At 39.4% G+C, this 23818-nt stretch overlaps 4 protein-coding genes across 4 annotated transcripts in view; 2 read left to right on the top strand and 2 right to left on the bottom strand.

Annotated features, from left to right (window-relative positions):
* Positions 1-250: 250 nt before the first annotated feature.
* tmem120b (transmembrane protein 120B) lies at positions 251-11627 on the bottom strand. The gene is made up of 12 exons (XM_080756361.1): positions 11400-11627; positions 10194-10312; positions 9828-9950; positions 9251-9310; positions 9067-9162; positions 8866-8955; positions 8682-8747; positions 7963-8024; positions 7042-7134; positions 5507-5571; positions 4875-4943; positions 251-2460 (listed from the first exon to the last, which is right to left on the bottom strand). Exons 1-12 carry the CDS (start codon positions 11463-11465, stop codon positions 2344-2346), a joined length of 1026 nt encoding a protein of 341 aa, XP_080612487.1. The 5' UTR covers positions 11466-11627; the 3' UTR covers positions 251-2343.
* Positions 11628-12894: 1267 nt separating this feature from the next.
* morn3 (MORN repeat containing 3) lies at positions 12895-15408 on the top strand (the record flags this gene model as incomplete). The annotated part of the gene is made up of 5 exons (XM_080755666.1): positions 12895-13039; positions 14234-14391; positions 14485-14644; positions 15049-15233; positions 15328-15408. The coding sequence occupies 5 exons, from the start codon at positions 12895-12897 to the stop codon at positions 15406-15408; spliced, it is 729 nt and encodes a 242-aa protein (XP_080611792.1).
* A 1967-nt stretch (positions 15409-17375) lies between these two features.
* orai1b (ORAI calcium release-activated calcium modulator 1b) lies at positions 17376-18942 on the bottom strand. The gene is made up of 2 exons (XM_080756001.1): positions 18619-18942; positions 17376-18477 (listed from the first exon to the last, which is right to left on the bottom strand). Exons 1-2 carry the CDS (start codon positions 18730-18732, stop codon positions 17923-17925), a joined length of 669 nt encoding a protein of 222 aa, XP_080612127.1. The 5' UTR covers positions 18733-18942; the 3' UTR covers positions 17376-17922.
* Positions 18943-19648: 706 nt separating this feature from the next.
* kdm2bb (lysine (K)-specific demethylase 2Bb) overlaps positions 19649-23818 on the top strand; it is a 33585-nt gene continuing 29415 nt past the window's right edge. The window contains exons 1-6 of the mRNA XM_080755961.1: positions 19649-19810; positions 20590-20737; positions 20883-20961; positions 21132-21178; positions 21522-21700; positions 22297-22403. Coding sequence (XP_080612087.1) covers positions 19760-19810; positions 20590-20737; positions 20883-20961; positions 21132-21178; positions 21522-21700; positions 22297-22403 — 611 coding nt within the window. The 5' untranslated portion in view covers positions 19649-19759. The remainder of the gene's footprint in view (positions 19811-20589; positions 20738-20882; positions 20962-21131; positions 21179-21521; positions 21701-22296; positions 22404-23818) is intronic.

Below are 23818 nucleotides of genomic sequence, written 5' to 3'. Positions count from 1 at the left end.
TGTCATTCATGTTCAGGCACACATTACTGTCTTTAGATGGATGAACATATGGTTAGCACATAGTTACACTGTATATAAATGAGAAAATCTGGATCTTTTTGTGCATTGTGGCAGCTCTAATGCATCGTAACAATTTGGTCTGCAACTCAACATGCTTCAACTTCTCATAAAAGTGATATATAAATAGTTGTCTTAAAGAGCAAAGATGTAACAAACACTAACGTCTCTTTGGATTTTTTTTAAACAAAACTACAGATATCTACTGTGACAGGCTACAGGGAGAATAAGGCAATTTGAGCCATGCCACTACAATTATTCAGATCAACTCAACTGAATGTGTCTGAATGATATAAAAAAGAAAATCCACATTACTACAGAACATTTTTGGAGCACAAAACAGACAAAATTACACAACCGAATCAAAGGCTCATGGACATAGTTAATTAGTAGATAATATACATTTAGTGTTGGCCAGTCAGAAGTATTAAAAAATAATCCAGCATGTTTGTCATCATTTTTGAATAGTAGTAGTATTACAGTACCAATAGCAGCATTTTATTCATAATAGAATAATTATGCAAGAAAACACATAGGATTGGAACCAACAAATGTATTGTTCTCACTTTTCAGCACAACAAAATCATAATTCAAACAGGAATTCAACAATGTTCTTTAATCTAACCTCGTGTTTTATATTTTGTTGCCAGCATGAACAAGCAGCAGTGTCCAAATCCAGAAAGCTATGGTCATGAATAATAATAATACCTGCTACATGAATTTTAATTTAAAATCGAGATCTAATTTTGGCTTTTCTTTTTTTTAGGCTCCGAGTGTCTAGAGATAGTCATTCTTTATTCGGATCCCCATTAGCTTCCACAAAGTCCTGGGGTCCACACTAAAATGTATACAATAAAAACAGATAATTGAAGTCATAGCCATATTAGCCATAATAATGTCATCCTCTCCTTGGTGCTTACTCAGACAACCATTTTAAGTCTTTAGATACAATAGAAATCATAGATGCATGTGGTAATCACTACCTGCAATATTACCAATGTTTACTGGCACACTCTTTCAAGGAATAAAAAATAAATAAAAAAGTATGTATATATAATTTACATATACCTGACCAAATAAACAAACCACACAATATGGCTGAAATGCTTCCTCTTTTTATTTTATATTTATGACACGGTCAAAATCTTGCAATAAATATAAAAACAGGAAGCATTTGGGGCCTTGTGTGTCGTTTTGTTTTGGGCCATTCTCCTGCAACAAGAAGAACAGTGCTGTGCACTGGGTTATCTACCTGTTGAATTAGTCTAATATACACTAACCCATGTGTCAGCCACTCCCCCTCCCAACGGATAAAAAAAATTAAAAGCAACAGGGAGTCAAGTATTACACATACAAATGATGATACAAATAACAAAACATTGTGCCATACCGTTGTACTGTATGTATTCAAATGCATTATACCCAGATATAAAGTTGGACCTCTACTACTTCACGGAAGTATCTACATGACAGACTTGGGTCTTCAAAGGCAAACTACACTGGCTGTGATTAATCAACGCTACCTACCATCTTTGAGTTGCATATGATGCATGTGAAGAGAAGGCTCTCTTAGCACGGTCATGCACTGACACATACAATAAACATCCAAAGAAAACACATTCTGTCCAATTACCTTACCTGAACTACAGGTTCAAGCAACAAACTGTTGGACTTCAGTGGTCCATCTGGCAGGTGAACATTACTGTGCAAAGCAGTAGTTCTCAAACTTTTTCATTTCAAGGACTTACAAACCCGTAAGTTTCCAATTTGGTTCCTAACTATCAATAATTTAGCTGGGGTCCTTTAGTGGGTTCCAGGGGGTCCCCGGACCTCACTTTGAGAACCACTTTGTAGAGGATTTCAGTGACTCATGTGACAGTTGAAGTTGAACATGACTGTGTTGTGATTGAATGTGCAGCAAAGACAACAATGTGACATCAAAGTCCCGTAATACTTTGTTGTGTGCCACTGCTCCGTGCCAAAAATAGCCCATCTACAATCTCACGGCGTGTTGCACTGTGACGTAGACTGCCTATTTTCGGTGCACACCACTGGTGCACAACCAAGTATAAATCAGGCTTCAGAAAACAAAGCCAATAAACCAATAAAACACTTTGGCTAGATGTTTCTGCTGGCCTGAGAGAAACAATGGTTTCAGTCTTCACACAGCCACAAACAACTGCTTAGTTAGGCAAGTGTTGTCTATGGATCAATTGTGCGTGTTGTAGTTTTGCTTCAAATTAATGGCCAATTGGAGAGTCTCAGTTGTCTCTTCAAAGCTTTTTGTCAGTCCTGTTTTTGCACATTCTCTTGGTTGTTCTGAAATTTCTGGTGAACAACTTTTACTGTGGTAAGAAAATTCCCCAGGAACAGGACGAGAAATGTCAAGGCCAGCATAAATACCTAGAAGAAAATAAAGAGGCATCAGCGTCTCATTTCAAGTCTTTGACATCATGAGCTATGCATTTGTAGTAGATATTTCCATGTTGTGAAAAGTGGCAAGGTTAGGACAGCTTTGTGATAAACCTATCCCTGCCTCTTTTTTATTTAACGAAGTAAAAATAAATCTGTGTATAGACAGTATTATGTACTGTATGTCAATACGTCTGCAATGACTAAATACAATATCAGTGGTTCAGAGTGCAGTGGTCTACAACTTTTTGTCAACGTTTTGACCAACACACATACGCCCGCAGATGCGTTCCCACGAGACTGCGTGCCCGCCAGAGCAATGGGAGTTCAGCTCACCTCTTTGCTGTCCTGTCTGTCTATGCGTGTTACAACAACTGAACATGGACAGGTATAGCTTCTATAAGGCACAATAATTGAAAAATGTCAAGTCTATTTTGAGACTATTTCTAGTCAAACATCAAACTAAAAATGGCCTGGACAAAGCGTCTGTGCGTATTCGTGATTGTGTGCTCGTGCAAGCGGTGTTAAAATAGCATATAACCAGCTATCAAATCAGCACTACAACACTGACAGTGGTTCTCAAACATTTTGGCTTCAGAGTCAGGGCACCCCATACAATACTATGAATACTACATAAATGCGTACATTATTTCCTCCAATATATGTTGCGAGGAAAACTTCAGAGTACCGTATTTTCCCAAATAGTAGCTCAGGTATTTAATACGCAAAATCGATTTGGACCACAGGCGTTTAAAATAACCAGGCGGCTATTTGCAGCAAGCTATTGTTTATTTTTGCACCGGCCTGGGACATTATTTGGATACAGTTCCAATCAAGCTGCTTTCTGTGCAGAATTATAAAAAGTATGGTAAACATACATTGCAGGCAAAGTCTTTGATTTAATAGTGAGAGAGCATATCACGACACAGGTGTAGCTAGCACTAGCCACTAAATGCTTCGATTGTAAGTAGGCTATCACCCACATGTTAATGATGATAGAAAATGCAATGACAAACACAATCTCTTAATTCAAGTCCCGCCGTGCAGTGTTACACATGAACTCTGCTGCCGCACAGGTGCACTTGGACATTATTATCCGACGTCCGCCTCTATCTCCAATTCGTTTGATGAGAGGTTAGGCATATATTAAAAAAAACATGATTTATACACATAATGAATGATAATAGACACTACACAGATTGTGAAGTGATCACGGCGCGTTGTGAGCATCTATTTTCGGCACAAGACACTGTCATTCCACGAAAAAAGCGGCAAATAATACCCCCGGCGATTACGGACCGTGATGCAAAATGGTGTCAGACCCCTAGCGGTTATTAGGTAGTGCGTGGATCAGTTTCTTTAGAATGTATTCAACATATGCACTAGACTAGACTAGACTACTACCTTTGATTATGGTTGTATTACCATCATTTACATATCCAGTTACTAAAATTCACATGATTATTGCATTCACATGAAATGCGCTTGTGATCAGAAATGATCACAAACAAAAACGAATGCGCAAGTTGAATCACTCGTGACGCGAGATACCATGCCAAGCACCGCAGAAGCATGAGCATGCGTCACAGAATGCATGTTCGGGTCTATAAGTCCCGGAAAAGATGCACTGTGATTGGCCAGTATCACACTTGCGTGGCAGTGTGATATAACGTGCCTTCCACACTTCCCGCGTACTTCCCAGTGTAAATTCTTCCGCTCCTCCTTCAACACACATCTCTCCAACAAATTGCAGCGGCCAATGAGGCTTCTATTTTTTTAATATCTATGAGTAAGACCCTTTCTACCTTTCTAAAAATGTCAGAAAATCTAATCAGGCCTAAATGGGTGTGGCCTGTATGTATAGGTTTGCATGAACCAAGAAATCCAGTAAACTACGAAAAACGGAAAAACGAAGCGGCATGTTATAGCACCACCATGAGACCAATTTGAGTTAGGCCTACTGGGAGTGTGCATGCAAAGTTTCACACTGATCTGTCCAGCAGTGTCCGAGATTAGCTGCTCACAGGCAGACTGTCTCACGGACCGAAAACATAATCTGTCCGTTCCAGTATGGCAGAGATCATAACAGGGGCAACCAATAGGTGTGCATAGATTAGCCACATGGCTAAACACCGATCTAGACTTGTGACCACCTAAACACAGACCTAGACCACCAAACTGCATTATGTCATACACCATAATCTAAATTACAGATCAAACATGACGTTTCCACGGCCATGTGTTGTGATGCTACAATATATTGAGTCATTGCAGACAGTGACATACATAACAATCGTTTTGCAACTGCCTCTTTGACTGAAATCAAGATACATATATATTTTAATATTATACAGTATTTGACATTATATTCATAATATCAACTGCTGTTGTAATGCAAGGCTTACCTGCCATTCCTTACAGTCCTCACGGCCTGCCAACCGAAATAATGTCACAGAGTTGTAGAGCTGCCAAAACTGCAGAGGGAGAAAGAAAATCTATTTTTGATAATGGAATTACAGGATGACATCTTCCTGCCCATACATTGGTTCTGCTGTCATCTTGCCCTCGAGTATAATCTCTCAAACACACTGATACACACATACTGTATCCTCTTGTTTGTTTTTGAATAATGGTCATTGGTCAGAGTGACATGATAGTGCTTGAGATATCCTGGGAAATGTTATTCAGGAATATTTTATTTTCAGTGTTTACGATAAGATTGATCCCAGGACTCTCGGAAATAACATGATCTAAAACTAAATCCAAGCCGGTTTAGCCTAATATTATAGGATTTATAAAATGCAAATGTGTCCAGGTAGCACAGAAAATCATACATGGGTAAGGTTTCTCTTTGACGAAAATAGCCCACGATGTGGTGAGCTTGTAGATCAGCTATTTTTGGCAAATGTTACCCCAGAATATGGATGCTGCAAGTGGTTAAATGCCTTGATATTAGTTCCCTGACATTACAGTACATTAGATCGCTCATGTGAGTACAAAGGCCAATGGTTGAGATTGCATACAAGTTTTTACTTACATGGCCAAAAAATAGGAACGGCAAGAGAAAAGTGAGGCCTCTCCACATCCAGGATTGAAATCCCTCTGAAGACAGAAATAATAATTAGTAACTTTGTTATGAAACAAATTAATCAAATGTCAACATGAAAGGCTTGCCAGGATGTTAAAATGATTGAAGAGACCAACTAGTAACGTTTGTAAAATCAGAGACAAGAGTTGCACAATAAAGTTTTGGTCAAGTTAATCTATTGTTGTAATTTAGGATATGCACCATGAGACATTTTACAACAGTAGTGGGCAACCACTTTTTGATCTACCAGGTAATCAGAAGTGGCTATTGAGGTGATCAGTTGAGTTATTCAAAAACAACCTTTATCATCCAAAATTGTTTGATGTGCAATGTGCATACTAAACCTTTCCCAAGGCAGTATGAATTTATCTGACTTTATAATTAATTCATATCATATTAAATTGACTCCTTCTTTGTTAGCTTTGACGAAATGTTTGACTTATTCAATGCTTGTATTGTTTTAATAAGCAGCCTATAATAATGCAAAAAATCAATGGTGGTTTTCAGTCTGGCAATGGGTGATCACAGTACACCAGCCTTGGAAAACGGCTAAAGCCCTGGTCCGACAACATCGGCGGAGGCGACAGAAGCAGAAAAACAAGGAGGAGCTTCCCATTTCATGACATTTTTGGCAGTGAAGTCTGACACGTGTGAACTGTGAAGCGCCAGGTTCAACATTGATGAACCATGACCACGCACAAACCAATGGGACAGACATGCAATGTTCTGATCCCTCATCCTAACCAGATGCCCGAACCACCTAAACTGGCTCCTTTCCAAGCGAAGAAGCAGCGACTCTACGCCGAGTCTCTCTCGCGTGATTGAACTTCTCACCCCATCTCTAAAGGAGATGCCAGCCACCCGTCGAAGTAAACTCATTTCAGCCGCTTGTATTCGTGACCTTATTCTTTCGGTCATGACCCAAACTTCATGGCCATAGCATAGGTGAGAGTAGGACAGAAGATTGCTCGGTAGACAAGAGAGCTTTGCCTTCTGGCTCAGCTCTCTTTTTTTTTGTAGCCTCTGTGCTTTTTCACAAATAAAACCCTTGTACCATGTAATATGAATTGTCATATTAATTAATGTAATTACATTTGAATGCCACTCACAATGACGTAATGAAATTGCTTCACAGAAAAGCACTGCCCACAGCCATGCAAGATGACGATGGGAAATAAGACTCGTCTTGACGCATCAGCTTGCGATTAGGACACTTCTGAGGCAGTTTTCTGACAAGAGCTTAAGTCGTGTGTCTGTAAGTTTGCCCACCCCTGGTTTATAACAACTGAACTCATACATCCTCCCAACAACTTGCTCAAGCTATTCTGACATGTGTAACTCAGAATACCCATGTGTAGCAACACTCAGTACCTCACCTTTACCCTATTTTTCCCCAGACATGGAGCTTCTAATGGCTGAGGACTAGTGGCTCAGGTCAAAGCATTTCAATCATGATTGATGACCCAAAATAGCATGAAACATACCCACTGTGAGATCCAGCTGATTTCTCTCCCCCAAGGCTCGCAACCTGTATAAGCAACCACTCTGGTAATAATATTGCAGAAACTGAACAAAGCCTGAAAAGACAAAGAAAATGGTTTACAGTAAATAATACAGTCTATTATTCATTATTTTAAGTTGGGATATTGCAGTTATCTTAAAAAGACAAATTCTGTTCCCTTTTCAATCAGACAAAGAAAAGCAAACAAATGTCAAGGTTACATGCTTTGACACGTGTCCCAGTATCAACAGTGTCAAGTGCCATTTCCACATAACAAAATAGATGGCCGTTTCACAACACCACATTTGCTATTATATATACACTGTATATAATTCATATTAATACCAAAGTAATTATTTTATAAAAGATCCATGTGCTCAAGATAGTATTTGTGAATTAGCAACACAGCTGGGCTATTATGGTTTAATTAGCCTGAATTTGTTTTTAATCCCAGCCAAGACATTAAACCAAATGTTATTGGTCTCCTTTTGCATCCTAAAATGGGGGACAACCCTCCATTTCCTGTTTCCTCTCCATTCCTGTTTCGGAATGGAGGAGTGTACCCCCTAAAATGAGGATGACATAGAAGGTCTGTGTTTGACCCATATTGCTAGATAGTCAAATCCCCAATTTAAATGTACGGTACCAATTTGTAAATCAGATTGACTCTTGGTGAGGGCTCCTCACTGGCAGGTGAGTCAATAGGATACAACAGGACTACACCGAAATGTGTGTGGGGAGGAATCAATTGGCACAATGACTAAAAAGGGCTAAGAATTATAATAGGTTACTCTTCATTTTAAAAAACAACGGAAGAAAAATAAAGTAACCACTTGGTTACATCTGTAAACTATGCAGGTTAACACACTGAAGATTTTACTGTGCACGCTTAGTAGATACTTACTCTGATAGATGGAGAAAGCAAGGAATTGACTTCTGAACCTTTGATACATGGCCCCCTCAGGCCTATGAAATGAAACAGGAGATACATCAATACAGACCAGGCTCAGATAATGTGTATAATCAAATTCACTCATCACTTCTTAGTCCATTTATAAACAATGTTAAAGGGTGCAACTAAGTGATCTTGCTAAAACGTATCTCTCCAGCGCTTTTAATAAACAGAACATACATGTTCATATTGGATGCCAATTTGATCCAATCCGGTGAGAGAATTACACAACGATCATATTTTTATTTTATCAGCTTCAATTGTATAGTGTTCCAGTTCATTACTGGCACGCAGTTTTACTTGTTTTGGTCAGATCTTGTATAGTCTAAGGAAAAGAGGGCGTCGTTTTTCCCTTTTTTGTCGATGGGTTCTCAGAATGCATCCTATATAACATTTCTCTCCTGACTGGATACATTAGGTATTCTGACCGGAAAATGTAAATGTTGTGCTTACTAAAGAGCCAGAGAGATTGGGAGACCACAGTTACTGAAAAATGCTAGCAATTATTAATCAGAATAATCAGAATAGGCTGCAAATTTAAGATGGATTTTGATACATGAATTCGATACAATGATACTGTAGAGGAGACAGACATCAGTACATTAAACATGACCATTTATGATAAATGCAATTTCTTAGATGGTGAAATCAATGACAAAGGGAAAACCTACCAGGTAAGCATGACACCTGACAGAAAGGTGGATACATAATGATGTGACACCCACCACCCTTTAATCCTAAAAAAGTACAAACAGCAACCATGTTAAAATAATTTGAGTGAGGTTGTGGTTGAGTTGAACAACTTGGACTTTAGAGTGTTTCTCTATCTTCTAAGAGCAAAAAATTATTACACACCTGGAACCATTGCTCATAAGAATGCTTTCCCTTATAGTCAATGTGCAGTAATACCAAACAAGCAAAAAGTTGAAGATTTCATCTGTGACACTGGAGAAAAAGAAAAAAAGAACATCAAAACTGCAGCTTTTAAGATACCGGTATTCCAATTTAAAACGTTAAGTCTTGGAGATGCTCAATCTCCAAATTAAATTAACTCACCGATAATTGAGGAAGAAGAGACAGGTTATGGCCCCAAACAGCAGAATTATTGTCATAACAAGCTTGAATTTCTCATACTCATCTTTGTAGGCAAATCTATACATGAACGGAAGACAAAACTAATTAGAGAAACTGAAGAATTTAAACACAAGATAATGTCATGGCCTTTACAAACACAACATACTTTGCCTGGTTGGTGAGAAGGGTTACATTTACACTGCCAAGGACCAAATTTAGGTATAATCTGAAATAGAATGACAAACCATAAATACTCACAAACTGGCTAGGGGTGCAAAAGGTGAGAAGGATGAGCATGAGCAAGGGAAAGAAAGACCCAACAGGGATCTGGGGGGCATGTCCTCTCTCTGTAGACTGAGGCTGTTGGCGGTTTGATTATGACAGAAGACTATTTCCTGTGCATGTTGTTATGTGTCAGCAAATTACCGACACATGAGCCACTATGAGTTGCATAGTTTATTTGTTGCACACATCCAAACACACGTCTCATCTTTCACTTAATGATATCCAGAGAGGACACACAGACCCTTTTAGGCATGCACACAACAGTCTTTCACTTTGAATAGGCTTGCATCAGTCTTTCACTTTGAATAACCCCTCACAAATTAAATGAGCTGGATCTGCACAAATCATGTGGATGATCCATTTTCTGATTAAAAAGGAGAAGTGGGACATGTTTGTATGCCAGCAATAAGTCATCCATTTAACATACATGCAACGCACAAGCAAAAAGTACTACTGACCCATTCTTCTTTGGTAAATATGCTTCCATATCAAAGAACACATTTTCCTTATCTTTGATTTGTGTTTGGATATCCTGTATTAGATTCAATTCTTTCTCCTCACACGTTTTACTTTGTACACATCTGTGGGAAAAAAATGAATCTTGTTATAAATGTGACAAGGAGATTAGACAGGCAAATCAGTTTACACAATTAGGTTGTAACTTGTATTGGTACTCAAAATATATTAAATTTTTCAAATTTGCTGGGTTTCACAGTAAATGTTAATGATGATTTTCCTTGTGTAAAATATGCCATACAAGTTTGGATTACCATGGGCTAATCCGAATTTGAGCGAGTCTGACTACCAAAAACAATAAAACTTACTTTTTTAGGCTGTGTCGGAGATCTTTGAGAGATTTCCTCTGTTTACTGATGGCACTACTGCATGTTGCTTGAAGATTTGTGAGCTCCTCCAGTTTCTGCCTGTAGATTTTGTGAGTTTCCTGGAGGTAAAATAGTATGTGTCATATGGCTGACACTGAAAAGCCAAACAATAAAATAAAATACCATCCTGCTTTGCCTTTATTTGAAACTCATGTTTTCAGACCATTTTCCCAAAGTATATTTTACTTTCACATTTTTGGGGAATAAATTGTCAATTTCCCATTGATGTGCACCGACTTCACAGTTCACATGTGCCCACTCTTCCTGTATCCTCTGAAAATACCCATAGATATATTTTATCTATTTTGAGATTTGCAGTACTAGACAGTACTTACTCTACTACTAAAATAAATCTATAGTATTGACCCTGGCTAGTTTAAAGCCATATTAAAACATGTCATTCTAGCAGTATTGACAATTTTTAGTATGTTTTAGAGTCTAAAACATTCTAAAATGTAGACGGTACTGGACAGTGGTGAATAATGCTATTATTATAATAACTATATGTATGCCAGAGTCGTCGAGTCAACACAAATTCACAGCCACAAGGAAAGTAATTCTGCGAGACTGAATGATGTTTGTCAAGAATTCGCTGCCCTGAATACTTCAGGACATGTTTGGACCAGCATGCAATGTATAGCAGCTGACACAGAAAACAACCTTTTGACACCTTGACGACAATTCATCACAGATTCACTGCTCTGGCTTTTGGGACACCGCTGTCTGTCTGTGTTACTGCACTGCTTAGATCATGAATGATGTATTATGTTCACCAATCACCATCACCATAAGTAAACACAAATCATTGTTGGATTATTCGAAGTCCAAGTCGTGTTCCCATTTAAACTGAAGTTAGCAAGGTTAATGTGGCTAACAGGCATTAGCTGATTACTGATCAAAATGCTCGTTTGGTAGCCTACTACGTACATTATTATTATGTTTATGTCACACAAACGACAGGAACAACAAGAACCCATGAAAGCAACACCCCCGGGGGAGGTATACTGTGCCAATGTCATCCACGTCGTGCTGTAACACGACCAAATACATGTAGAAATCACACGAACTTGTAGTCAAGGAAGGCTTGCGCGGCTTTGCTAACTTGATTAGCTGCTCGCTCAATGAATTGTGATCACATCAAATCACCTGAAGTTGTTGGTGTTCGTCGTCAATTTCCTCCCACTCCGTTTGAAACCTCGGCTTCAACGACATCGTGACGTTGAAATAATTCGGGCTCCAGAAGAAGCAGGTATTATTATTATTATTATTATTATTATATCTGCTAGGTCCCTCTCCTAGTTTCCAGTGTCAGTCAGTCAAGCAAAGCTAGAGAGAGAGAGAAAGAGAGAGAGAGAGAGAGTTGCTGTGCTCATGGTCACACACACACTAGAGACAATGACGGCGAGCCGCTTCTTCGGCCATAATAGTTGCGCGCCAGTGTCGCGAGGCTGAACATGGCAGATCTACAAGCTCACAGCGCGTCGCGGGGGCGACGGCTATGAGCGTGTAGATCTGGCATGTTTCTGTTCAGCCTCGCGACGCTTTTTTCCCTCTGCAGCCCAGAGCTACACTGAGCATGCGCACTAGGCCACAGATCTACAAGCTAAAACAGAGGGAGGCCTTGTGTCATAATCCAGCTTGTAGATCTGTTTTTCTTTTCGCTCTTTTTTGTTGTTGCAAGAAGCTACACCCTCTCGCGGTTAAGTATAACATTGCATCCCTACACTAGTGCCTCTATTCTTCTAATTGCTACTTTAACCATATTAGCCTACTTATTTAGTCTACTCTGTGCCGTTTAATTCTGTTAGGCGGACAATATTGTATTTGTACGTGTAACGTGTTTGTTGTATTTACGTCTTTGCCTTTGATAACGAAACTTGGCATAAAACAAAACTAGGGGCAACTATGAGTTGCTAGGTTACCAGGCACGCGTTGTGTGCTTGCTTGGTAGTCTTCTGTGTTCAGCTCGATTGGCCGCAGCAAGCAGAGCAGACTATGGATACAGTCAGATTAAATATGTAAATGTTTTTTTGTTTTATCCTGTCAAACTGGCGGATTTACGTTTATAAGGAGTTATTCACTGACACATTGCTGAGGTACTGTATCCAACAGCTTCTACTTGCTTGTTGTAATAGTTTGTTCAAGTAGTAGCTAGTATAGGCTGCCGCAGGTTTGGGTCAAATTACTTGACAAATTAAATAAAGTCAGTTACTGAAAACAAATTACATTGGCAATTTACATAGTAATTATTACATAGTAATTATTACATAGTAATTATTACATAGTGATTAACATAATCCCTTGGACACAAAGATTGGTTTAACATTCACTTTTCTCTTTAGAAATGCCATTGTGAGGATTAACAATAGGATGTAGTGTAATGTGACCTATTTTGCAACTGATCCGGGCCTACCCCCTTTATCTCCTATCACAATCATTAACAGGTCAAAGCCTCCCCCAGTGGACATGCTACCACCCACTTGTTTGTGTGTGTGTGTGTGTGTGTGTGTGTGTGTGTGTGTGTGTGTGTGTGTGTGTGTGTGTGTGTGTGTGATCCCTGAGTTTTTTCAGCATTGCAGCAACTGTTTATAAACTGTCTAAGAGCATGCTATTCTGTTTGACCTTTACAGTAGCTCAAGCCATGCCATATTTGAAAAAAGGTAAAAAAGACCCACCACTGGCCAAACGATGGGACATAAAGGCACAGAAATGTGGACTGCGACACACAGTCTACTCCGTCAATGGAGATGAATACAAAGGAGAATGGATGGATAACAAGAAGCATGGTAAATGGCAGCCTGGCATTATCACAACAACATTATACTTTTAATCTGTTGTAGGGTTCATATAAAACCGTATCCATTAAACCGAGTAATATTCTGTGTATCTATGACATGCCAGTGACGCAGTGAATGTGAAAACTACAACTCCACTTCCTGGATTTTAACCACTATCCTCAGTTCACTGTGTTCACGGCAAAATATCAATTTCACAAATATGGTTTGAAGGCCATAGACCATTATAGGAACGCTGAGAATGAAAGGGAAATTGCCACTGACAATATGGATTCTATATAGACTATCCATACATCCATCCATGTTCAAGCACTTATCCGTAGTCGGGTCGTGGGGGCAACAACTCCACCAGAGTGCTCCAAACTTCCCTCTCCATAGCAACATTAGTGACTTCCTCCTGGGGATCCAGAGATGTTCCAAGGCCAGTGCGTCGATGTGTTTCCTCCAACTGTGCCTTGGTCTGCCCCAGGGTCTCCTCCCAGCTCATGGGACATGCCTCGAGGACCTCCATAGGGAGATGCCCAAGAGGCATCCTAACCAGATGCCTGAACCACCTAAGCTGGCTCCTTTCCAAGCGAAGAAGCAGCGACTCTACTCCAAGTCTCTCTCGCGTGATTGAACTTCTCACTCTATCTCTAAAGAAGATGCCAGGTGCACATGTGGGCAATGACAGACACACTTGGGCTGGTGTGATTGGGAGGAACGGCCTCCCGGATCTGATTTGTGGTTTGTTATTGGACTTCTGTGCTAGTCAATAGTCATGGACTGACCATAACAAACACCATGATTTTGTAATCATGTCAGCTGATCTGAGGCTGTATGTTCTGGACACTCGGGTAAAGAGAGGGGCTGAACTGTCAACTGATCACCATCTGGTGGTGAGTTGGTTCAGATGGCGGAGGCGTGTAGTGCGGGTGAACTGGGAACATTTGGAGGAGACCTCTGTCTGGAAGGATTTCAACTCCCACCTCCGGCAGTGGAGGTTGGGGACATTGAACAGGAATGGGCAATGTTCAAAGCCTCTATATAGACTGTGATAACATAAAATGATATGAAATGCACATACAAAGTAGGATAAAGATTTAACTAATGAGAGATTTATGATTGTCAAATTGATTATCATGGCAGATATTTCTGCGTACACCGTACACACAGCTAATATATTAGACCGTTCATTTTGTCTAGGAAAGGGTACTCACATTTATAAGAAGGATGGGGCCATCTATGAAGGTGACTGGAAAAATGGAAAACGTGATGGATATGGTACTTACAGCAAACTACTACCAGGATCCAATGAGTATGTAAGAAAATACTCAGGTGGCTGGAAAAATGGCAAGAAACACGTATGTATTTGAAACACAGATTCCCATATAAACACTGTTCAACACCCACTTACACTCCTTAGGTTTTACAAAATGTTCTCTCATCCTCCACAGGGATATGGGACATTCTTCTACAGTAACTCGGCTGTCTATGAGGGACATTGGTCTGAAGATAAAAGGAGTGGATGGGGACGAATGCACGATGACAATGGAGACATATATGAGGGAGAGTGGATGGAGGGCAAACATCACGGACAGGGGACGTTTCGATTTGGTGAGAACGATGACCAGGCTTCAATTTGTTAAAGTAAAAAGAAAAAAGAGGGGATTAATTTCCTTACCCACTTATGCGCTTTATACTTTGTTGTAGGACAAATCGCAGAAATAGACAATTAAGAAGCTTATAGATAAAAAAAAAATAGGGCTCTGGGGGACTATATGGTCACCTAAGTATGTGGCAAAATGATCAAACTTAAATATCAATCATAGACGGTATACATTTTCCAAAAAGAAATGTGTGTTTAATTCAGTCTGACCAGAAGCAGGGATAAAACAGGCATAGGCATGGATCCCCATCCTCCCCAGCAAATCTGCATATTGCATTACTCTTCATATTTTGATTTAGAATTCATCAAGGCAGTCTAGTGAATGCTAAAATTTGTCTTCCTTGTATTAAAGAAAATGGAAACAGTTACGAAGGAACCTGGAAAGATGGGAAGAAGAATGGTTATGGAAAGTTCCACTATCTGAACAAAGGTCAGCTTTACGAGGGGTTTTGGGTGGATGGAGTGGCTAAAACGGGAACTCTGTCTGATTTCGGAAGAGATGAAGCACCAATGCCAACAACGTATCCAATTCCAAAGGTATATTTTGAATTTGTTGACATCTATTTCCTCTTTTTATAATCATACCATTTTTTTGTGATCACTCAAAATGTGAATAATTGTGTTTTTCAAGGTATACCTGCTGGATACATCATTGGTTTTGATGGAAGCCCAATCCGTCTACCACAATCAGTGCTGCACTGTTGATATATAAGAAGATCAGCATATACCAAAACCTTGATGCACACCATAGTTTAACAGGATTTACAATAGGGTATGCATAAAGTGAGTGGCAAATCGAGTGGGAAGGTAAGTGGCACACAGTGAGGGCCAGAACATTTTTGGGGTTTTTTTGCCACTCAGTATGCGTTCCCACATAACTTCCGGGTATGATGATGATGTCACACAGAATAACCTGCTATCATGAATGCAAGATTGTATCACTCCTCAGTATCATGTTGTCTTACAAATTATAAAGCTGCATGATTAAAACACATCTACTGACTCTAAAATGGAATATAGGCCATTATAGCCAGATAGTTACTGGAGTTGACTAGATATGGACTATACACTATATATATGGCTTTGACAATCTACTTAGTGTTCATTGTTCATATAAAGCTAGAATCTCATTGGACTGTCTTGTCTGTCCCTTCAGAGATGAGTTATTCTGATGGTAGGCCTATAAACAGCCTCCTGTACTATTCCTTGGTGCACTTGGGCAGTGGGTGGGTGTTTGTTACATCATAATGAAGAATCAGTTTTACAACTGAGACATTCTAGCAGGAAAACATTTATCATTTTAGAATCAAGGATCACATGGTAAAAGTGCTTTTAAACAGCTGTAGTTTGGGGTGCAAAATGCATTTTGTCAGACCTGGTAAAGAGAATAACTGGAACATTTATCACAGACAGTTTATGCTTGTGTCCATAATACCTGGTCTGACATGTTGAAAATTATGAGGACTGTTGAATTCACAAGGAATTTATGAGGACAATTTAGCAGCAACTATACTGTTTTATTAGTGTGGTTGAAATTGTAGACTACAGCAGTACCATTTTCAGATGGAGGCAGAGTAAATACATTATTATAGTTTTTTTTTGTATAATTGCAGTGACACTGCATTATTTATATACTGTGTTATATGCAAAGCATGTTACAATGTGTTTGATTTTGTTTTGGTAATAGAATACAAGTTTCAACACAATATAACTTCAACTCAGGATGTACACATAAATGTGTAATAAAACACGTATTTCTAATGTGGTCCTGAGGGATAGTGAGATAATCCTGAGGGATAGTGAGATAATCCTGGGGGATAACAATTTGAGCCCCCGGCTTCAATCTACAGCGCTCAATATGTACTTGGCTGTTAACCCATTAAAACGGCATATAAAGTGCTGTGTTGGCTATTCAAAATAGTAGATATTACAGCTAAGCTTGTACATCTATTTACCAAACTTTAATTCTGCCTATGCAGGCAGATTCTGCCAATGCTTTTCAATGGGAACGCGGAAATTCTCTAAAGGTAACAGAAAGACCACTCCGTTCCCATTGAAAATCATTGGCAGAATCTGCATAGGCATTAGGCAGACTCGGTGTGACTGCACCCTTAGAAGGCATTTGTAGAATGGGCCTCAGGTCGTAATGGGTTAAACATCAGCAGTCACAACATTCCACACAGATCCACCCCATTTTTGTGTTGTAATTTCCTGTTCCTGACTGTGTGGTAGGCTATGTTTTGTGATGAGAATACATTCAGTATATGGTATTTTTGTGATAACACCATCCTTGGTCTGTGAAATTTTGTTCAGCCATATACATGTGGATAAGTGACCAGTAAACTGACTGAGTTGTAGTATAGCTAGTCTTAAAAAGATAACAGGGATCCTGTTTTGGAGCAGGTAATACGCAGTACAAAGGCTAAAAGCTTGTTTGTTACAATGTTGTGTATGTGTCACTTTTGAAGATTTGTATTATCCCTGGACTACAGAATTAATCTCAGTAGAAATCTTAATTTTGACAATTTAAATGCAAACTAGGCAATCAATGTCTGGTTGTGGTTTGTCATGTAATGTGTAGCAGTAAATTCAGCCTATAGGAACCAATATGGTAAAAAGTATTTATTTAACACTATGTGCTTGAATTGCAGCACATATAATATACACTACATTTTGGCAGGTAAAGTACGGTAAGCAGAAAGACAGGCATTACAATTAAACACTGATCTCCAAGAAAAAAAAAGCAGCAAAATAAAAAAAATATATACACAGAATCCTAATGGTCATTGGTCATATACTGAGCAGTTCAAAATACACCGTATGAAAAAAAGAAAGAAAAGGAATAGTGGTTCATAAACCTCAAGAGGGAATTAATAAATACACATGAAGTATTTTAAGGATGGGTGACTGGCATACAGATAGTTAACAGGGGAATCACTGATGCCATACCTTATGAGGTAAATCAAACCATGATTCACAGTTAAGACATTTTCACACTGATCATACCGATTTCAAGTTACATGCATTATGGCAAATGTGCGTGTTCACAGTTGATTCATCATCAATCATATTAACATAATTTTAAAAATGTCTAAAAGTGCAAACACTTTCAAAACAGTGAATTGAACAACAATTAGGTGTGTTATCTTCAATCATGTACGGTTAAACACCAAATAATGTCCTCGCTTTAACGCACACCCATGGGAGTGCAACCAGCACACTTTTTCTATGGGAAGCTGGGAGGTTGCAGCATGATCGAGGACTCTCCTCTGTGGTCCAACTCGTTTTGTAGCCTGGTGAGATTGGACAGCTCTTCCAGCTCCTGGAATTGTCTGTCCGTTTTGTGACTCACCAAGGACCGATAGAAATGAACTGCAAAGACAATGAAGATCACACCAAAAGGGACCATGATGGAGGTGGAGGTGATGGCAGCAGCCACACCAGATGACATGGCAGTACTATTGCCAGTCTTGGGCTTAATAGGTAGAAATTTGACCCAGCAGAGCAACACCACTTCAGCCAGGAAAAGGAGGGTACCAATAACAGTAGAAAAGGCCCAGGCCAGTTCAATATGTCGATGCATTTTCTCATGTGGGGACTCCTTCACCGAATTGAGGTTGTGCACATTGCTGACGGCCTCAATGTTGGGCAAAATGCAGGTACTGACCATCAGAGCAAATAGATGAACAGCCACAAGCACAGTGGTACAAGCACTGAATGCAATAAGGAGACCCGGTGGGTATGGATAGCTGGTGTCCAGTTGTACTTCCACCATTGCCACCTGGAAAAGACAGGCGAAAACTATGATCAGAAACTAGCCTACCGGTATATACTGTATAGCCAACACATATTGTCATATGCATGATCCAATCTGTAGCCAGGCGAGGAAGCAATGGCTGAGTGAGACAACGGTATACGTTACCATGGCAAATCCAGAAAGTAAAGCAGATGTCCGACTAGAAGCCTTCAGCTTTGCTCGACTCAAGTAGAGCTTCCTCCAAGATAGAGCATTCAATGAATGCTCGTTCAGACTCATTGTGTCGTTCAAAGGACTGGACTGGTCCAGCAGGCGACGTCGCTATTCCCTGTTGTTCTTCTGTCTGATCGGCACTCGACAAAGCAGCCAGGTGTTCACATGTCAGTCGTTAAAAAAAATGTTGTATCGCAAGCTGCAGTTGTTATATTCAGACGCATACAAGTTATTCTTCATCGCCGGAGTCGAGCGTGCGGTGCGTGCAGCCTTGCTTGGGCCCTGCACTTTAAAAGCGTGATACTTCGTCACACGACGGTGTCGAGTGCGGAAAATAGCCGATCTACAAGCTCACAGCCCCGTCGCTGCGCAAAGCGTTGTGAGCGTGTAGATCGGCGGGCATATATTACCCACAACCCTGTGCGGGTTGGTTAGAAGAGAACATCCGCTGGAATAAATTGTTGATTTTACGTAGAAGTGGAAACTGCCTGAAACACTTGCTTTAATACTTGACTAGTAATTAACCTACAAGCATCCACCTCACAGCTGGATTCCTTTCCTTTCTCTGATTCTCTCATATCCTCCTAGGTTATGGTCAAAGACACATATTTTGTTGTTGTATTACTCTATAATAACGATCAGAATTAAATATACTGTTGTATTTATTGTATAAATATTGACATATTCACTGCAGCTCTTAAATGATCTTCATCATTTCATGTTGAAATTATTAAATAAGCAAATTACATGTTATTTTTGTATGATGGATTTATGTATGTATTTTATAGACCATAGGCCTATATATATATATATATACTTTTTGGTAATCAATGCTATGTGCGATATTATCCCCGAAAAAAAATTATAATGAAGAAGTGAAACCATGATGACATGCATGATGCATCTATGACGCTGTCCACCAACAATGTTTTGGTTCTTGTTGGCGATGACGTAATACAACACAAAACATGGTTCCCTTGTTTTGAACCAGAAAGCTACAGCTAAGTGATTTATTCCTCTGTGAAAACTAAAAAGATCATGTTTTCCACCGGAAAGTGAGTGTGGCGACTGGGTGCTGTTTGTGTGTCGGACAATGGCGCACAGCACCGCAGATACGTGCTCTGCCGAGTCTGGACGCAAACTGGTATGGAAAGGCTTTCATTTATGGACGTTTGGACGCAAAAGCTATAGATTATATAAAAAAAACGAGACAGGTAGCCTGCTAATTAGTTAGCAACGCTAACGTTAATAATGTATAATCCATGTTGTGTTTGTCAGGCCGGATCGAGTTTCACTCAGATGTGAAGGAAAAATGTTTATTTATTATATGCTCAGACTTTGCATGCATATAGTTTTATTGTGTCCGTTTGTATGTTTTAATTGTGCGTTATCGACATGCTATGGATCCAGGTCGATGTGTGTAGCCCTACACTGAACTCCTGAAACGTGTGAACGGAATGTTATGTCACGCCTAAAGAACATGTGTGTGTGTGTGTGTGTGTGAGTGTGTGTGTGTGAGTGAGTGATACTGATATTGGTCCCATAACTTAAGTAAACATCCAAGTTACAGCAAAAATAGAATAGATAGGCCTACCCCTTCTATTCTAAATCAGAGCCTCTAATTTGACCATTCGACACCTGTCGTAATTATGCGTTTACAGCGTAATTATTCTGTATAATTGGTAGTGTTGCTCTGCAGCCAAGTAAGAGAAGATCTACAAGCTCACCGCATCAGCATCGTCTCTGTGTGGGCAAGCGACACTATCTTACAGTGGACTGAGTGGAGTGATGGAGTCTATGATGATACTTTTAAAAGTCACGATTGTAGGCTACTCCTCCTGAGTTCTGCCACACGTGTTCCTACTAGCGTTTTTGTTGTCATGAGTTGACTGTTCATGAACGCCTTCTCGTTTTCATTGGTAGCGCTCCATCTGTCGGAAAATGTACGGCGAAAATGAAGATATGTCAGACGTGGAGGAAACAATTGCAAACGTACGAGGATTCAGCGTGGAGGAGAAACTCTCCAGTGATAGTTACAATGCAAACTTCGTTCACGTGATGGAGGGTAAAGGTAAGGTAATAGGCCCACACATCTGACATGTTTCATTTGATTTACTGCTTCTGGGTGCTTTGCCTTCATATGACACGATCGAAGTACACATGGTACAGGTTATAGCCTATAGTCCTATATTCACAATCATTCACTTGTCTTACAGAATTCACGTATGAATATGTTCAGAGAGAAGCTCTCAGGATACCACTCGTTTTCATACAGAAAGATGGACTAGGGATCAGGTAAGAGAAGAAATTACATTACAGTGTGATGATCGTTGTATGTTGTGATATTAAGTTATTAACACATTTCTGTGGTTAGTAAACCTGTCTCTGACACTCTTGTGTGTGTGTGTGTGTGTGTGTGTGTGTGTGTGTGTGTGTGTGTGTGTAATTCTTTTCAATTTCTGTAGAATGCCTGATCCAGAATTCACTGTTAGTGAAATTAAAGGCCTAGTTGGTAAGTTAATTGTGCTGCAATGGTTCTTTAATATATAGTTATAGTATATTTTTCTTGTCGATTTTTAAATATTAGATAAAATGATCATATAGTCTCAAATGTAATTATTTTACAAAATATATACCAATGGAGGGAATGGGCTGAATAAGATTGTATATTTGCTTGCTCCATCTAGTGGCGATACTGGTGAAGGACATGTATTACAGGGCATAATTATCTACTCATAATGATACTCTTCGTGAATAGTAGTCGCAAACACAATAAGACAGCTTGCTTATATTTCTATGAATTTAGAAGCCCAAAATAGTTTAATGCTAAGCATTTGTCATGCTTTTTTCTTAAGGCAGTCGTCGTACTGTTGACGTCATGGACGTGAGCACTCAGAAAGGTTCTGAAATGAGCATGGCTCAGTTTGTTCGCTACTATGAGACTCCTGAGGAAGAGCGGGAAACACTTTTCAATGTCATCAGCTTAGAGTTCAGCCACACCAAGTTGGAGAACCTCATCAAGCGCCCCACTGTGGTAATATGACACCGCTGCCTGCACAGCAAAATATGGAGTGTTAAGTTAACTTAAAGTGAAATACCTTTTTTTTTGCTGGAGATTGCTTGTGTAAAAGCACAATAAATGAATGAACGCAGCAAATGCATTTGTAGTGCCACTCAGGAATTTGCCTGAGGGGGATCCATGCCTCTGCATTTGTTATCCCACATCTGATCAATCATTTTGATTGATTTCAGGTGGGATATGTTTTATCTCTGCTTCTGGACTGGTCACACTGAATTAAATGCATGCGTTTCCTTTTGGGAAATGCAGTAGACTATCTTATCTGATATATTTCAAATTTATGTTTGAGAATATCACAATTTAACAACAAAAAGTTAAACGCAATATCCCTGCAATCCATATTTTGTCAAATATTTTCATTTGTTTAAAAAACTAAAAGATATTAGCAAAAATTGCAGAGTATCTTCAACCTTTATTTGTTGTACAACAATGTATGGCATGATTGGTTAAGAGTTTTTTTAGTTTTGTTTTTAGTTTTTTTTTTACAAATCGATCCCAGGTGCTACTGTCCCACAAGGTTTATGGTGCAGTTTTCCTTTGCTTTCTCACAGGTAGATCTAGTGGATTGGGTGGACAACATGTGGCCACCTGATCTGAAAGAAAGCCAAACAGACTCTAGCAATGTCATCTCAGAAATGAAGTACCCAAAAGTGCAGAGGTATGTCCCTTTTGGAAGAATTTCCATTTATTCATGTCTCAGGTGTGTGCACATTCCAGTGCTGTCCATGAATGCTCTCTTTGGACATAATAGTTTTGGGTTGATGATGATTTATTTTTTCCATTTAATTTTAAATATATTAAGTTGGTCAAATACAAGACTGTGAAAAAGTAAATACACACCATTTTGTCAACACAGTTAGCTGTATGGCAATCTGCGAACCCATTCGGTGGGGCCAGTGAGGCTCTCCAACATTGAAGCACTGGGCCCTAGTGGTAAGAGGAGGGACTGCAGGCGGACCCATGGAAGTATGATTGGGAAACGCCGTGCAGCTGGGCTTTAACGTTAAAATGAATGAATGAATAGGGGGGGGGGGGGGGGGGGGGGGAGGTTCAGTCTCTATCCTTTATACTCTATGGGGGCACCACCTCCTTTTTAGAAACAGGAACTCGGTTTGGATCCTCCCATTTCTTAGTCCACTTCCTCTCGGGTGCTTCTGTGTTTATTCCTACTAACAACAACACTACATGTTTAAGATTCTGCTGTTGACAGAATCTTTTTTGAGAGATTAGCTGTAGGGAAACCTAATCCTCAATTCAACACAACCGGCTTTTAAGGCAACTTTTCAACACTACAATGAGCTAAACAGGGATTCCCCAACTGTGAGCTGTCTTGACGGGTGCATGACATTAATAGTGTAATGGTGCTGCTGGTGTTATAATTATTAAAAATAAATAAAAATATATTACTTCAAAATTTATTTTTCAAGATATAAAAACACAAAAGAGAATATTTGTAATCTTTTAGTACATTTGAATAAATAAATGATTCCACAATCACTTCATTTCCTGACAGCCTAACTAACTGGTGAGTTCTGCATTTTTGCAACTGTACAGGAATCATGAAAGAGGAGTTGCGATTTGATTAAAATTACTGGTGTTATACTACTATACTGTGTAATAACTGCTGCTATGATAGCCTTAATTGTTAATATAGGTGTTATATATTTAATAACTGCTTCTATGATTGACAGCTTATGGTTCATTGTGGGCTCGCTAATGTGATCACAGTAATGTTCACTTTATATTATTATCCCACTATTTTGAATGTGATAGGCCTATTGTACATTTTGGTACATAAGTTTTCTTATTATTTGATTAAAGTTAATGTGAAAATACCACTAGACTAGACTAGGTCGTCTTTTCTTTTAAGTGTAGTAGGGCTTTGGGGGTGCGTCATCTGTGTCGGGATATAGAAGGGGGTGCATGGGCTAAAAAGTGTAGGAACCGCTGAGCCCAGATGATGTTAATCACTGAACGATTTGAGAGAGAGATTGATACAAGAAACTTCAACAACATCTACAGATCTGTCTGCCAAAGGAGGCAACACCAGCGATTGAACAATGGGAGTGCACT

This window comes from Protomyctophum bolini (assembly GCF_963924005.1).
Source record: "Protomyctophum bolini genome assembly, chromosome: 22".
NCBI classification, from domain to species: domain Eukaryota; kingdom Metazoa; phylum Chordata; class Actinopteri; order Myctophiformes; family Myctophidae; genus Protomyctophum; species Protomyctophum bolini.
This window is presented reverse-complemented; position numbering and strand designations above follow the sequence as displayed.